The 12,359-nt window shown below is 41.4% G+C and overlaps 1 protein-coding gene across 3 annotated transcripts in view; it reads left to right on the top strand.

Annotated features, from left to right (window-relative positions):
* Positions 1–12,359, top strand: part of RPTOR (regulatory associated protein of MTOR complex 1) — a 327,706-nt gene that overhangs the window by 144,214 nt on the left and 171,133 nt on the right. For 2 of the 3 annotated variants that reach the window (XM_052657406.1, XM_052657405.1), the window contains exon 5: positions 10,358–10,504. The exons of the other annotated variant lie outside the window; for it this stretch is intronic. In XM_052657406.1, coding sequence (XP_052513366.1) covers positions 10,358–10,504 — 147 coding nt within the window. The remainder of the gene's footprint in view (positions 1–10,357; positions 10,505–12,359) is intronic. 3 annotated transcript variants of the gene reach the window in all.

Raw genomic sequence — 12,359 nt, 5'->3', positions numbered from 1 at the left:
GTGACTGCATGTCCTTGTCTCATTCCTCATTTTGAAAGGAGTGCGTCCTCTGCATCAGTGTATGATATTTGCTATAGATATTTGTAAAAAGAATAAAAAATAAGAAAAGCCCTTATCAAATTAAAAGGTGCCCTTCTCAGTGGAGACACAGGTGTAAAGAATGGACTTGTGGACACAGTTGGGGGAGGGAGTGAATGGGACAAATGGAGAAAGTAGCATCAATATATGTACACTGCTGTGTGTAAAGTGCATAGTGGATGAGAAGTTGCTGTATCACACAGGGTGCCCAGTCTGGCGCTCTGTGATGACTTAGAGAGGTGGGATGGGGGAAAGGAGGGAGGCTCAAGAGGGAGGGGATATAGGTATAATTATGACTGATTCCCTCATAGCTCAGTCGGTAAATTATCTGCCTGCAATGCAGGAGAACTGGGTTTGATCCCCTGGAGAAGGAAATGACAACTCAATCCAGTATTCTTGCCTGGAGAATCACATGGACAGGGGAGCCTTGCAGCCTACAGTCTGTGGGGTCGCAAGAGTCGGACACGACTTAGCGACTAAACCACCACAACCACCACAGTGTTGTTGTATGGTAGAAATGAACACAACATTATGCAAATATTTTTTAAAAGATGCCCTTCTATTCCTAGTTTATTTTTTCAAGTCATCAATAGATGTTGCTTTTCCCCCCAAGCCATTTTGTATGTATGTGTTAGATGATGGTATGATTTTTCTCCTTTAAACTTGAAATGCATTGAAAGATATATGATTTTCTAGTATTAAATATATCTTTCCTTTGTGGGATAACCTAGTGTGTCTTGATCCATTATACGTTTCATATAGGGGTTAAATATGTTTTTGTATCATATTGTCTCTATAGTTTTACATTTTCCAGCATATCATATAGTTAGAACCATATAGAATGTAGTGTTTTAAAACTGGCTTTTTTCAATTAGGAGTATGCATTCAAATTTCCTTCATGTCTTTTCTTGGCTAGCGAGCTCATTTTCTTTTTACCACTGAAAAAGATTCCACTATTTGGATGTACCACTAGTGAAAGACATCCTGGTTACTTCCAGTTTTGAGGAATTGTAAATAATGCTGTTCTAAACTTTTGTGTGGATTTTTGTATAGACATAAGATTTCTTCTCATTTGGGTAGATAACCTAAGAGAGCCACTGCTAGACTGGCTGTTATGTTTAGCATTCTAAGAAATTGGCAAACCCTGTTCCAAAGTGGCTGCGTCGTTTGCATTCCCACCAGCAATAAATGGTAGTTCCTGTTGCTCCACATCCTCCTTGACATTTGTTGTTGCCAGTGTTCTGGATTTTAGCCATTCTAATTAGGTGCATCGTGGTATATCCTTTTAATTTGCAATTCCTTAATGACATACGATGTTGAGCATCTTTTCATATGCTTGGCTGCCATCTGTATGTTTTCTTTGGTGGGGTTTCCATATCTTTTGCCCACGTCTATCAATTAATAGGACTATTTGTTTTCTCATTCAGTTTAAGAGTTCCTTTTACATTTGGGTACAAGTCGCTTATCAGATACTCATTTTTAAAAGAGTCCCTCCCGTTCTATGACTTGTGTTTCCATTTTCTGAACAGTGGACATTGACTTTTTGAAGTGCAGACCAGTTATCCTCTAGAACTTCCCTCATTCTTTGTGTTTTATAAGTTTATGTCGCACTGAATAAAAAGCAAGATCACACTTTCTGCTGTCAGCGAGGGATGCACTGTATTTCTTTTTTTAATATTTACATTTATTTATTTATTTTGGTTGCACCAGGTCTTAGTTGTGGCACATAGAATCTTCGATCTTCGTTACAGATGCAGGCTCTTATTATTTGCGGTTTGTGAACTCTTGGTTGTAACATGTGGGATCTAGTTCCCTCCCCAGGGGTTGAACCCATGCCCCCTGCATTGGGAGCTTAGAGTCTTGGCCACTGGACTGACCACCAAGGAAGACCTGAGAGATGCTTGAATGTAAAAAGGTATATCACAAAAGACTAGCTGAAAGAGAGCCAAAGTGGCTGTATTACTAATGAGAAAATAGACTTTGAGACAAAAAGTTTTGCCAGAGATGAAGACAATGTACCAGACAAGTCAGGTCATCAGGAAGATATAACTATCCTGAATGCATAGATGGCTAATAGAGTTTAAGATACATAAAGCAAGATTGTCAGGACCAGTTAGAGAAAGAAACATATCCAGTATTTGAGTAATAGTCTGGCAGTAATTGATAGGTTAAAACCAATGTTAAAATTGATAATTAAAAAATTTCTCACAAAGAAAACTCCAGACATGGTATATTTTTCTAATTAAAAAAAAAAGATCACTCAAAAGACCATCAATTGCTCTGACTCAGTTACCAGAACCCTACACCCAGCGCCCATAGAACAAGAGAAAGGCCTGTGCTGCCTTACAAAAATAAATGTCTCAATAAAGTTTGAAGGGTTGAAAGCATACAGAGTCTATTCCTTGACCACAGAATCTGAAATTGTATGCTACCTGGAAAATCCTCCAGTATTTTGAAATTAAATAATATATGTATCAAAAAAGGAATGACAGGGGACAATGAAAATAATTCAGACTAAACAGTAATGAAAAGATGACTTGTCAAAACTTGTGGGATGCAGCTATAGCAGTGCTTATATGAAAATGTATAGCCTTATTAAATTCTTATACAGAAAGAAAGAAAGACTTAAAATAAAAATATAAATGTCTACCTTAAAAAACTGGAAAATGTTGAACAATGCATAAATCAGTAAAACAGAGACCAGGTTGTACAGAAGGTTAACGGAGCTAAAGTTTGGTTTTTGAAAAACGTCTGTAAATTAACAAGTCTAGGTAGCAAAATAAAAAGAGAAAAGACAACATTTAGGGATGAAAGATGTTACCACATATTCTATAGACATTGAAAAGATAAGAGAATGTTAATAATTTTATACCAGTACATTTAACAACTTAAATGGAAAATGCCTTTTAAGATACAGCTTTCCAAAAATGACCCAAAATGAGGTCGAAAATCTGAGTAGCCCTAGATCAATCAAAGAAATTGAATTCATAGTTAAAACTCTTCTTACATGTCAACTCATGGATGAATGGATATTTTTATATAAGTATCATCTGCAAAGTGTTTCCTGATCATTACATGTAAAATGTTAAATCATGGATGGAAAAAGGAAGTGTTCTCCATGATCCATAGGAAGAACAGGTGACACTCAAACTGGAAAGTGAATGTTCTCTGCCCCAGCATTTGCACTGTCTGCACCAGGGGCTCTTAAAATATGGTAGCAGTGATATTCTTGGAATTTATGATACATGCAAATTATCACACCCTACTGAAGACTTAGCGAAGCCTATTCTAGGGAGGCCCCCAGAGATCCGCATTTTAACGAGCCCTCTAGGCCATTCTGATGCACACTCACTTGAGAACTCTTCCTCCATAAATCTGGTTTTCAAATATAGAATATCTGAGAAATCAATTAAGATATGGTCTAAAGTTTTATGTCTCAGCATCAAGAAAATAGTATTAAAAAAAAAAAGTTTAAAGTTCTTATAAAGATCTCATCCAAAGTTTGCTAACTCTTCTCCTGAAGAAATGGAATTTTTTCTAATGGTCTTCAGCCATTGCAAGCATAAACAAAGATGCTGGAAAGACCAAGTTTACAGTAAAATTACCAACTTTTTTCAAGGAGGGGGACTGCTATACTCTTAGTATTGATAAAGTAACAATTGTAATAAATGTTAAATGTGGTCTGGCACAAATATTGATTCTAAAAAATCACAAATACATCCTTTGATAATAGCACATTTAAAAACCTTTATGATCTATCTTTCAACAGACTCAGTAATGAACTATATACTAAACCAGAATAAGAGATATCTATTTGATAGTGGTGTGCAGTTTTTCCAAACCAATACATTCTATTATTTAAATAACATTTATTTAAAATTACTCATAGGGTAAACAATTATTGAGCGGTAATAAAGGAAAGAGGGCTTCCCTGGTGGCTTAGTGATTTCATCTGCCAATGCAGGAGATGCAGGTTCAATCCCTGGGTCAGGAAGATCCCCTGGAGAAGGAAATGGCAACCCACTCCAATATTTTTGCCTGGAAAATCCCACGGACAGACTAGCCTGGCAGGCTTTAGCCCATGGGGTTGAAAAGACACAACTTAATGACTTAATGACTAAACAACGATAAAGGAAAGGCAGAGAAAGTATCAAAAAAACCAATAAACCTTCAGCCTTAAGGGTTTTAAGGAGTTTGCTTGTGACTTAAACCCTGGAGTGTTTGATTCACAAGTACCACTACCCCATACCTAGCATCTCTGGGCCATCACCTCCGCTGCTGGTTCCTTCAGAAGGAAGCCGAATCTTCTGCTAACCCATGCTCCCCTGCTCTCCTTGAGAACAGCCACGTGCAGATGCCTTTACCATCCAGAGAAAAGCCAGGTGGCCGCATGCAGATGCGCCTGGGCTTCCTGCCTGTGAGGTCAGAGGAAACATGCACCCTTGGGGACTTTACCAGAAACCCTTGGGAGGATGCCATTGTACTCTGGCTAAGACTCCTGACTCATATTTTGAGCTCTTTAGCAGATGTACAGTTACAGTGGGGTTTTGTCCCATAAGGACACCATACTTGGAAATACCAAAAGCTGAAAACGCATTTGTTGCACCTAACGTAGGGCTTCCCAGGTGACTCAGTGATAAAGAATCCATCAGCCAACAGAAGGGTTGTTTGTGTCCTGGATAATCATAAGTGTGTCGGTTGTTCACCCTCCTGATCGTGAGCTAACTGGGAGGTGTGCTCACTGCTGCTGCCCGGTGCCAAGGACTGCATGTTACTGGCCCAGAAAAAACCGACATTCAGAGTATAGTTTCTGCTGCATGGATGTCTCTGTGCCCTAGTGTGAAGTCAAAAACTCGTGAGCTGAACCAGTGGGAGTTAGGGCTGTCTGAACTTAGAATCTGCTCAGAAATAGAGAGCCACTTCTTGGGAGGTGGCTGGCTTTACCTGGAGAACAAAGTGCACCTCCTCCCAGCTCATGTCTGGGGGCCCGGTGCTCGGCCGCCTCTGTGGTTGACTCAGCTGTGATGACAGTCTGATGAAGCATGTGGCTTTTTTTTTTTTTTTTTTGATGTTTAATATAACCTGACAGCTAAAGTGGAGTGTAATGAATAAATTATCTAAAACCTATTTCTTTTTCTTTGTTCGAAATGAAAACATGGCCTTGGATATGTTTTTTTCAAGAAAAAGGAGAGATGCTTTGGTTAAGAATTCTCTGTACTTGTAGTTTTTGGTGGGGGAGAAACCAAACCATTGCTGAAAGGCCCTGGAGTGTTCCAGGTGGCCTTCGGTGCAGGGGATGTTGACTTCTCCAGCTTGTGTAGGTTGGTTCGGCCTAGAAGACATGGGGATATTGCACGGGATAGAAATAGTTGCACTTTGAGTGTTGCTTCTGTCCTCCGCTCACTCGCTGCAGCCAGCATCCTGCTGGCTGCCCTTTGCAGGTTTGCAAAACCGTGATTCTGGCTGAAGCTTGACAGACTCCCCAGGATCCTTCCGAGATGGGAAATGAGATCCACCTGCTCAAGTTCTAATAAGGATTAGTTCTCAAAGGCCACTTTCCTCCATGTGGTTCAATAGAGTTGATTTTGTATTCCTCCAGGGACACAGACTTCCAAGTTTTACAGGCTTACTAAACTGCAGAATACAGCTCCTGCTTTAAATGAAATTGTCTCTCCTCAAAGGCAGAGGTTCTCATCAAAGAGGCTTTCCTCCCTCTCAGGAGCACATTTAAATATCCAGAGATCTTTTGGTGGCTTCCCTGGTGGCTCAGCAGTAAAGAACCCCCCTGCAATTCAGGAGAAGTGGGTTTGATCCCTGGGTTGGAAAGATTCCCTGGAGAAGGAAACGACAACTCACTCCAGTATTCTTGCCTGGGAAATCCCATGGATGGAGGAGGCTGGTAGGCTACAGTCCATGGGTCACAGAAGTTGGACACAACTTAGCAACTAAACCACCACCACCGCCGCCAGAAACCTTTTGGTTGTCACGACTGGCAGAGAGGGGTAAGTGTTGTTAGAAGGTAGTGGGTTGAGGCCAGGGATGCTGCCAAGCGTGGCAGTGCCTGGTTGGGTATGGGTGTGGGATGGGCCCCATACCGAGTGACCAGCCCCAAACGCCCACAGGGCTGGGGTGCCTCCACCTCAGCTACAAAGGCCCTTTCTCCTCAACTGGCATTCCAGAGGCTGCGCCCACCATGCAGCCCATCTGTGTGGAGGAATGGATCCAAGCCATTCTCTGTGGCCAAGCGTCCCTGTGGACAGCCTAGGATGCCATCCCCTCTCACAACTAAAAATCGTGAGGCTGAAGACCAATTCTGAAAGCTCCTTGCATGCTGTTCCTTGGACTGGCATTAGAGAATGGAGGCAGTTCTGCCCTCCAGTGGGACTCAGTGGCTGACAACTCTGCTTGAATCATTTCAGGGGCAGCAAAAGGCACAGGGAATGGAAGGGAAAATGCTTAACACGTTTCCTGATGGATTAGTGCTTCATTATTTTAATGAATCACCATTAATTACCTTTGTATCTCAGAAATTTAAAAAGTAACTTTTGATTTTGGGGAAATATAAAAATTACATTTCAGTTACAAAGGCTAGACTTCAGAACTCAGTATGTTTAAAATATATTTTATTTCATGCTTCTTCCCTTCTTTGGGTCTTGTGGGGCTGTACCTAGAAGGCAGCAAAGATGACAGATGATCACCCTTTCCCGACAGTACTGGGGATGAAGGGGTGGCAGGAAGGGGGTCAGAACTGCCCCAGCCATTTGCGGCCACTTGTCGCTGAGCTAGAACCTTGTGGGAAGCAGATAAATAGCCGAGTGTGGCTGGTATATAAAAATGCGATGGTTTCCTAGGCTGGTGCTAAAATCCTTTCTCCTATCAGTGTAGGGGTGTTCCTGCACACTTAACGGATTCATTTTCAACACCTCACCAACCCACGCCCCCCACCCCCGCATAGCAGTGGGGCCTGCATGTCAGCAAGGGAGGCAGGCTGCTGAGGAGAGGGCTGGAGAGGATTGCTCTTCCTCCTGTGTCCAGGGAGGCACTGACTCGTGTCTGCTCTGTCCAGTGCGGCTTAGCTGAAGCCTTTATACTTGTACAGATAACATGTGATACCTGCTGGTTATGAAACACTTAATGAATGTACATTATAGTGAACCCCAGAGCTTACCCTTTTCCTCCCTCCTTTTAGTAGTTATGTACATTTTGTCTTTTAAAAAATACAAGTTATTTTTATTCTAAAATGCTCCAAGAGAAAAGAGGTCTTAAATAGATGTGACACTTTCTTACCAGCCCCCACTCCCCTATCACCTCCCAGGTCAGAGAAAGCAGCCCTTAGCCGTTCCATGTTCTTTCAGCACCATTTATAGGACCTTCCCCTTAGCACATGCCTGCTGAGTTCTTATTTCATTCAACTTACGTGCTGGGGATGTGGTGCTTTACACACAAAATGGGATCATATTATATATGAGGTTCTAATACTTGCATTTTAAAAATCATTACAGGCCTCTGACATCCCTCCATGTCAGTGCCTATAAATAACCTTGCATGGTGTTCTATAGTATGGGCCCCTTTTGCTTAATGATCCTTTCATATTGGATATATTAGGATCCAAGGTTGTCTGTGACAGTCCCTCTGGGCCATCTGGGCCTGCTGTGGCATTGTCTCATGACACCGAGCCCAAGTCCTTCCATCACACAACTCTCCAGTCCCCCTGTACAGTCAAAGGCCTGCCATGTTTGCATTTTTTCCTGGGAAGGGAAGGAGGAAGGGGTGAGCATTAGGGCAGCACTTATAATTTGGACACATTTCTGATCATGTCCCGTAGGTCAGAATTGGGCTGCAAGATCAGACTTAGCTGCAAAGGAAACTGGGAACAGTGCTCAGCTAAACTTGTGTTGATGATGAAGAGGGTAAAAAATAGGTTGTAGACTGGCATTCTTTTCCACAGTAGCATGTAGACAGCTTACAGGATTTTACCAGTGAAAGTATCAGAGATCCCTGTACATACAAATGCAAGTATTTCTATAAGATGGACACCTAGAAGTCAAAGGCATGTACATTAAAAAATTTTAAGAACCACCCAAATTGCCTTCCCAAAAAATCTTCCTAAATTTATACTCACAGCAGTGATGAGCTGGCACCCTGTTGAACATCCTTGTCAACATGGGGCTTTATTCACCTTTTATATTTTTTTCCAGTTTGCTGGATGAAGATAGGTAGATAGATGGATGATTCTCATTGTAATTCACATTTCCATGATTAATCGAGAGAGTGAAACATTCATAATTGTTGATCATCATGTTTCTTCTGTGACTTGCCTGTGTGCAGCCTTTGCCTGTTGTGTGTTGTTTTGTCTTCGTTGACTTGCAGTACAAGCTTGTATATACACATATCCTCAGTACAGACCCTATGTCACATACATTGTACCTACTTCATTCTTAAATTGCTTGTCATTGATATGCACTTTTATCAGAATTATTTAATTTTTATGCTGTCACATTTTTCTTTCTTTCATATGTTTAAGAGGGTCTTTCTTACACCAAACAAATTTTTAAATCTGTTATTCTCTTTTTATTTATTTTTTAAATCTGTCCTGATTATTTTGTGTGTGAAATTTCAGATGGCAATATTGAATGATCAGTTAGATTTTACAGAATCACTTGTTGAATTGTTCATTCTTTCTTCACTGGGGTAAAATGCTACTGCCATTACAGTTATATTTGTGAGTCTATTTCTGGGCTTTGCCTCCTGTTTTATTTGTTTGTCTCTCCTTCCCTGATAGCATCCTGTAATTACAATAGAGATTTATAATGTATTTAATATCTGCCAGCATGAGTCCCCACTGGTTATTCTTTCTTCACAGTTTTTGAGGGGTATTCTTATAAATGTCTCTTCAGCACTAACTTTAGAATCTCTTGTCAAATTCCGTTAAAGGAAACCCCTGCTGGTATTTTGATTGGGTGCCGCATTTATAGGTTCATTAGGAAGAACTGCTTTCTTTAGAACCCTTCCGTGAGAGTTTATTTAGAGAGAGCATATTCAAGTGTTCTCTAACCTTCTGCAGTGACAGTGAGCAAGACACCAGGTGACTGCATTTTGCAGGGTGAAATGGCATGGCATAAGCAGAGGGTGGTCCCTTTGTGCCGAAGATGCCTGCACCCCCACTACACCTGTGCTGCTGGCACGTCCTCCCCTGTCTGGGATGGCACATGCAGCTGGTGACGAGAGTGCTTAACAAGAAGGCTTTTGCCATCACGTTGATGGCAGTCTTTTCCAGGCCTGGTTTGGTCTTCCGGTCCTCTGCCCGTTTTCTCTGTTGAATTAGAAATGATCCTCTTGGCAATACCAGAGACAATGTTTGTGGCTCAGCCTTGAGGGAACACCGTCACCTTTCTTGTAAGTGCACAGAATTGATTTCTGCTGGAGTTTCACCACTTAAACCATTAGTGCCCGAGGAACGGTAAATAAGTGGGGTGTTCTGTGCAGAAGAATTGCTTAAAAATGTTACTTTTGAGTGTGGATTTTTAATAATTTCTCTGCTGAGATGAAGGCCATTCCTTTCTATGTTTACCAGTAATTGCTGGAGTGGTTTCAAGTACTGAAGAGTACAGCATGTCCAGAATAATATTTCACTTAGCAGATTCATGTTAATATGTTACTGTTGTGTGATTTGAAAAAAGTTTATGGGGCCAAATCCACTTGTACACCTTCAGTGTGATTTCAGTCATCTAAAGGATAAAGCGCTTACCGGTAGGACTGAAATGAAGGGGGCTGCAGGGAAACCCTGCACATCTGAGGACCTAGTCAACTCTTCCAAGCTGACTTTGTAAGTGAGGAGTGGGTTCTGTTATATAAGCCTGGAGAAGCTTTGGAGTAGATGGTGAACAGAGTAGCTCACAGAGCCTTGGGCTTTATAGAGAAGGCTGTGGTTTGACTGCAGGTGGGTGGCAGAGGAAGGGTGGGTGTGAAGGCGCCGTGATGGGACACGTGGAAGGAGATCCCTCAGTGGAGTGGGTGTGCTCCCAAGGGGAGGAGAGGAGAGAGCCGAACAGAGGAGGAGAGGAGCTCCAGCCGGGGTTGAACTGTGACCACTGCCCGCCTCTGTCTGATTGAAACGGGCAGATGGTGGGGAGCTTAGACTACTGCTGTTCTACTACAGTGTGCAGAACGTTATATGCAGCAGGTCCCATGGATGGGACCCTCGTGGAGGTGCAGGTCCTGGTGGGCAGGCAGACTTCTCCAGGTGTGAGTCACAAACATGCACTGTTTTCTTTTCCAGAACTACACTCAGTACATCCCTCTGTCTATATACGACCTGCAGACGTGGATGGGTAGCCCCTCCATATTCGTCTACGACTGCTCCAATGCTGGCCTCATTGTCAAGTCTTTCAAGCAGTTCGCCCTGCAGAGGGAGCAGGAGCTGGAGGTGAGGCCCCGGGCACCCTGGGGTGGGAGCTGGGGGTGAGGGTCAGCCCCTCAGTGGTTTTTATTTTCTCAGGTGTAGTCAGCTCTCTGTGGTGCTCAGAATGCTCAGAGTAAGGTGGCAGGGTCCGTGACAAAGAACTTGGGAGGGACTCCAGACAAGTTCTTGGTCTTATTTTGCATTTCGCTTTACCCAGCATCATTTTTAATACAAATTTTAATTAAGTGATAACATTAATAGAGCTGATTTGTGCTCCAGTGGGCTCTGCCTCCGAGATAAATGTGAAAATAAAGCAGACACATTTATTCTCAGAGAAATGGGCCTGTGTCTGGGCATGGTCTTCAGCTCCACTCTCATCTTTGTTATTGCTCTTTTTTTTTTGTCTTTGGTGTTGGGGGGAAAAAAAACACCCCACTAGGCTAAATACAGAAAACAAACCAAAATAGCTGCCATTGGTGGCTTCTGTTTAAAGAACTGGAGAGCCAGTGTAGTGCTCTGATTGTGAAGAGCTGTTTTACTTGGTTGTTTTAATTAATATTTGATGTTTGAATTAAACAGTGAGTTCTAAAGAGAAATTGAAGAGGCAGTTTCAATTAAGAGGCCTCCATCCTGTGGCCTGAACAGAGTGAGAATAAAATATCCTGCAGCCTCCAGAGGGTCATGAATTCCAGCTGGTTGCTGTGCAGGAAATTCTCAATTCAGAACAGAAATGGTCCCGAGAACATGTTTCCTCAAGCCCTTTTGAGCCTATCCAATTTTAATGTTATGTTTTTTGCATTTCATCTGAGGATGTTGCTGGAAGTATCAGGAATAAAATTTGAAGTTCTACTTGGTAGAATTTAACATGTCATACAGTTAATTTATAAATATTTTATAAATTACCCTTACGCAGAACTTTGCGCCAGAGTGACTATTAAATTGCCCTTTATTCTTGAAAATGGAACCCAGCGCCACCAGTTGTTATTATTGTTGTTGTCTTTAGTAATATTATCATTTGCATTCTAGAATAAGGGAAGGGAAAGATCAAGTTTTATAGCATTAAATTTTTACCTTGCATTTAGGCATGCCATCTCTGTTTACCCAAGGGATAGGTTATGTTACAAGTGCTAAAAACTCAAAACACCAAGAGGTAATTGCTTTTCCTTGCATCAAGTAATAAATATTGCAAAAAAAATTTTTTTTAATTTAAAATATATAAATAAAAATGCCAAAGAATGTGGCCGGATATTTATTCCCAATTTTTGAGCTTCAGGGTGGTTAAGGAAAGACCAGTACATCATCCTTTGATAATTAAAACATGCTAAATACAGCCCTTCTCCCACCTTCTCAGCAGAAGGCAAGCATTTCGCTCTCAGGCATGAAACTAAATGTTTATGCTCTAGCACTTGGTGTATCTGCTCTCTTGGTTCTGTATATGTTCTCTGTATGTTGCCAAGGATTAATCAGCCTAAGAAACTGTTCATTTCATTGAGTGTGACGAAAAAAGTTTTCCATCCATCTTTTTCTTTTTAGGGGGAGAGAGTGAAATGTTTAATTGACTAATCCCTCATGGAGGAGAGTAAATGAAAAATACATTATCTGAAGTGGCAAATAGATGGCAATGCAAAGTTATACCATATGTTTTATAATTAGCTCCAACTTTAATCTTCATTCTTTTCTTAATTACAGTGTAGATAAGTCTTTCGATTTTCCATTACACTTACTATTATTGGCTATTGTTCAGCCGGTCTCTTGCATAAAGAGCGGAAATTAAAATGATAAAATTGGCTCCCAGCTAATATCTTAATGTTCATGTTAGTCTTTTTTTTTTTAATCTGATGTAGAAACCACAATCCTGTGTGGGCTCCTAGGTTTATTC

This window comes from Budorcas taxicolor, chromosome 19 (assembly GCF_023091745.1).
Source record: "Budorcas taxicolor isolate Tak-1 chromosome 19, Takin1.1, whole genome shotgun sequence".
Lineage (NCBI taxonomy): Eukaryota > Metazoa > Chordata > Mammalia > Artiodactyla > Bovidae > Budorcas > Budorcas taxicolor.
This window is presented reverse-complemented; position numbering and strand designations above follow the sequence as displayed.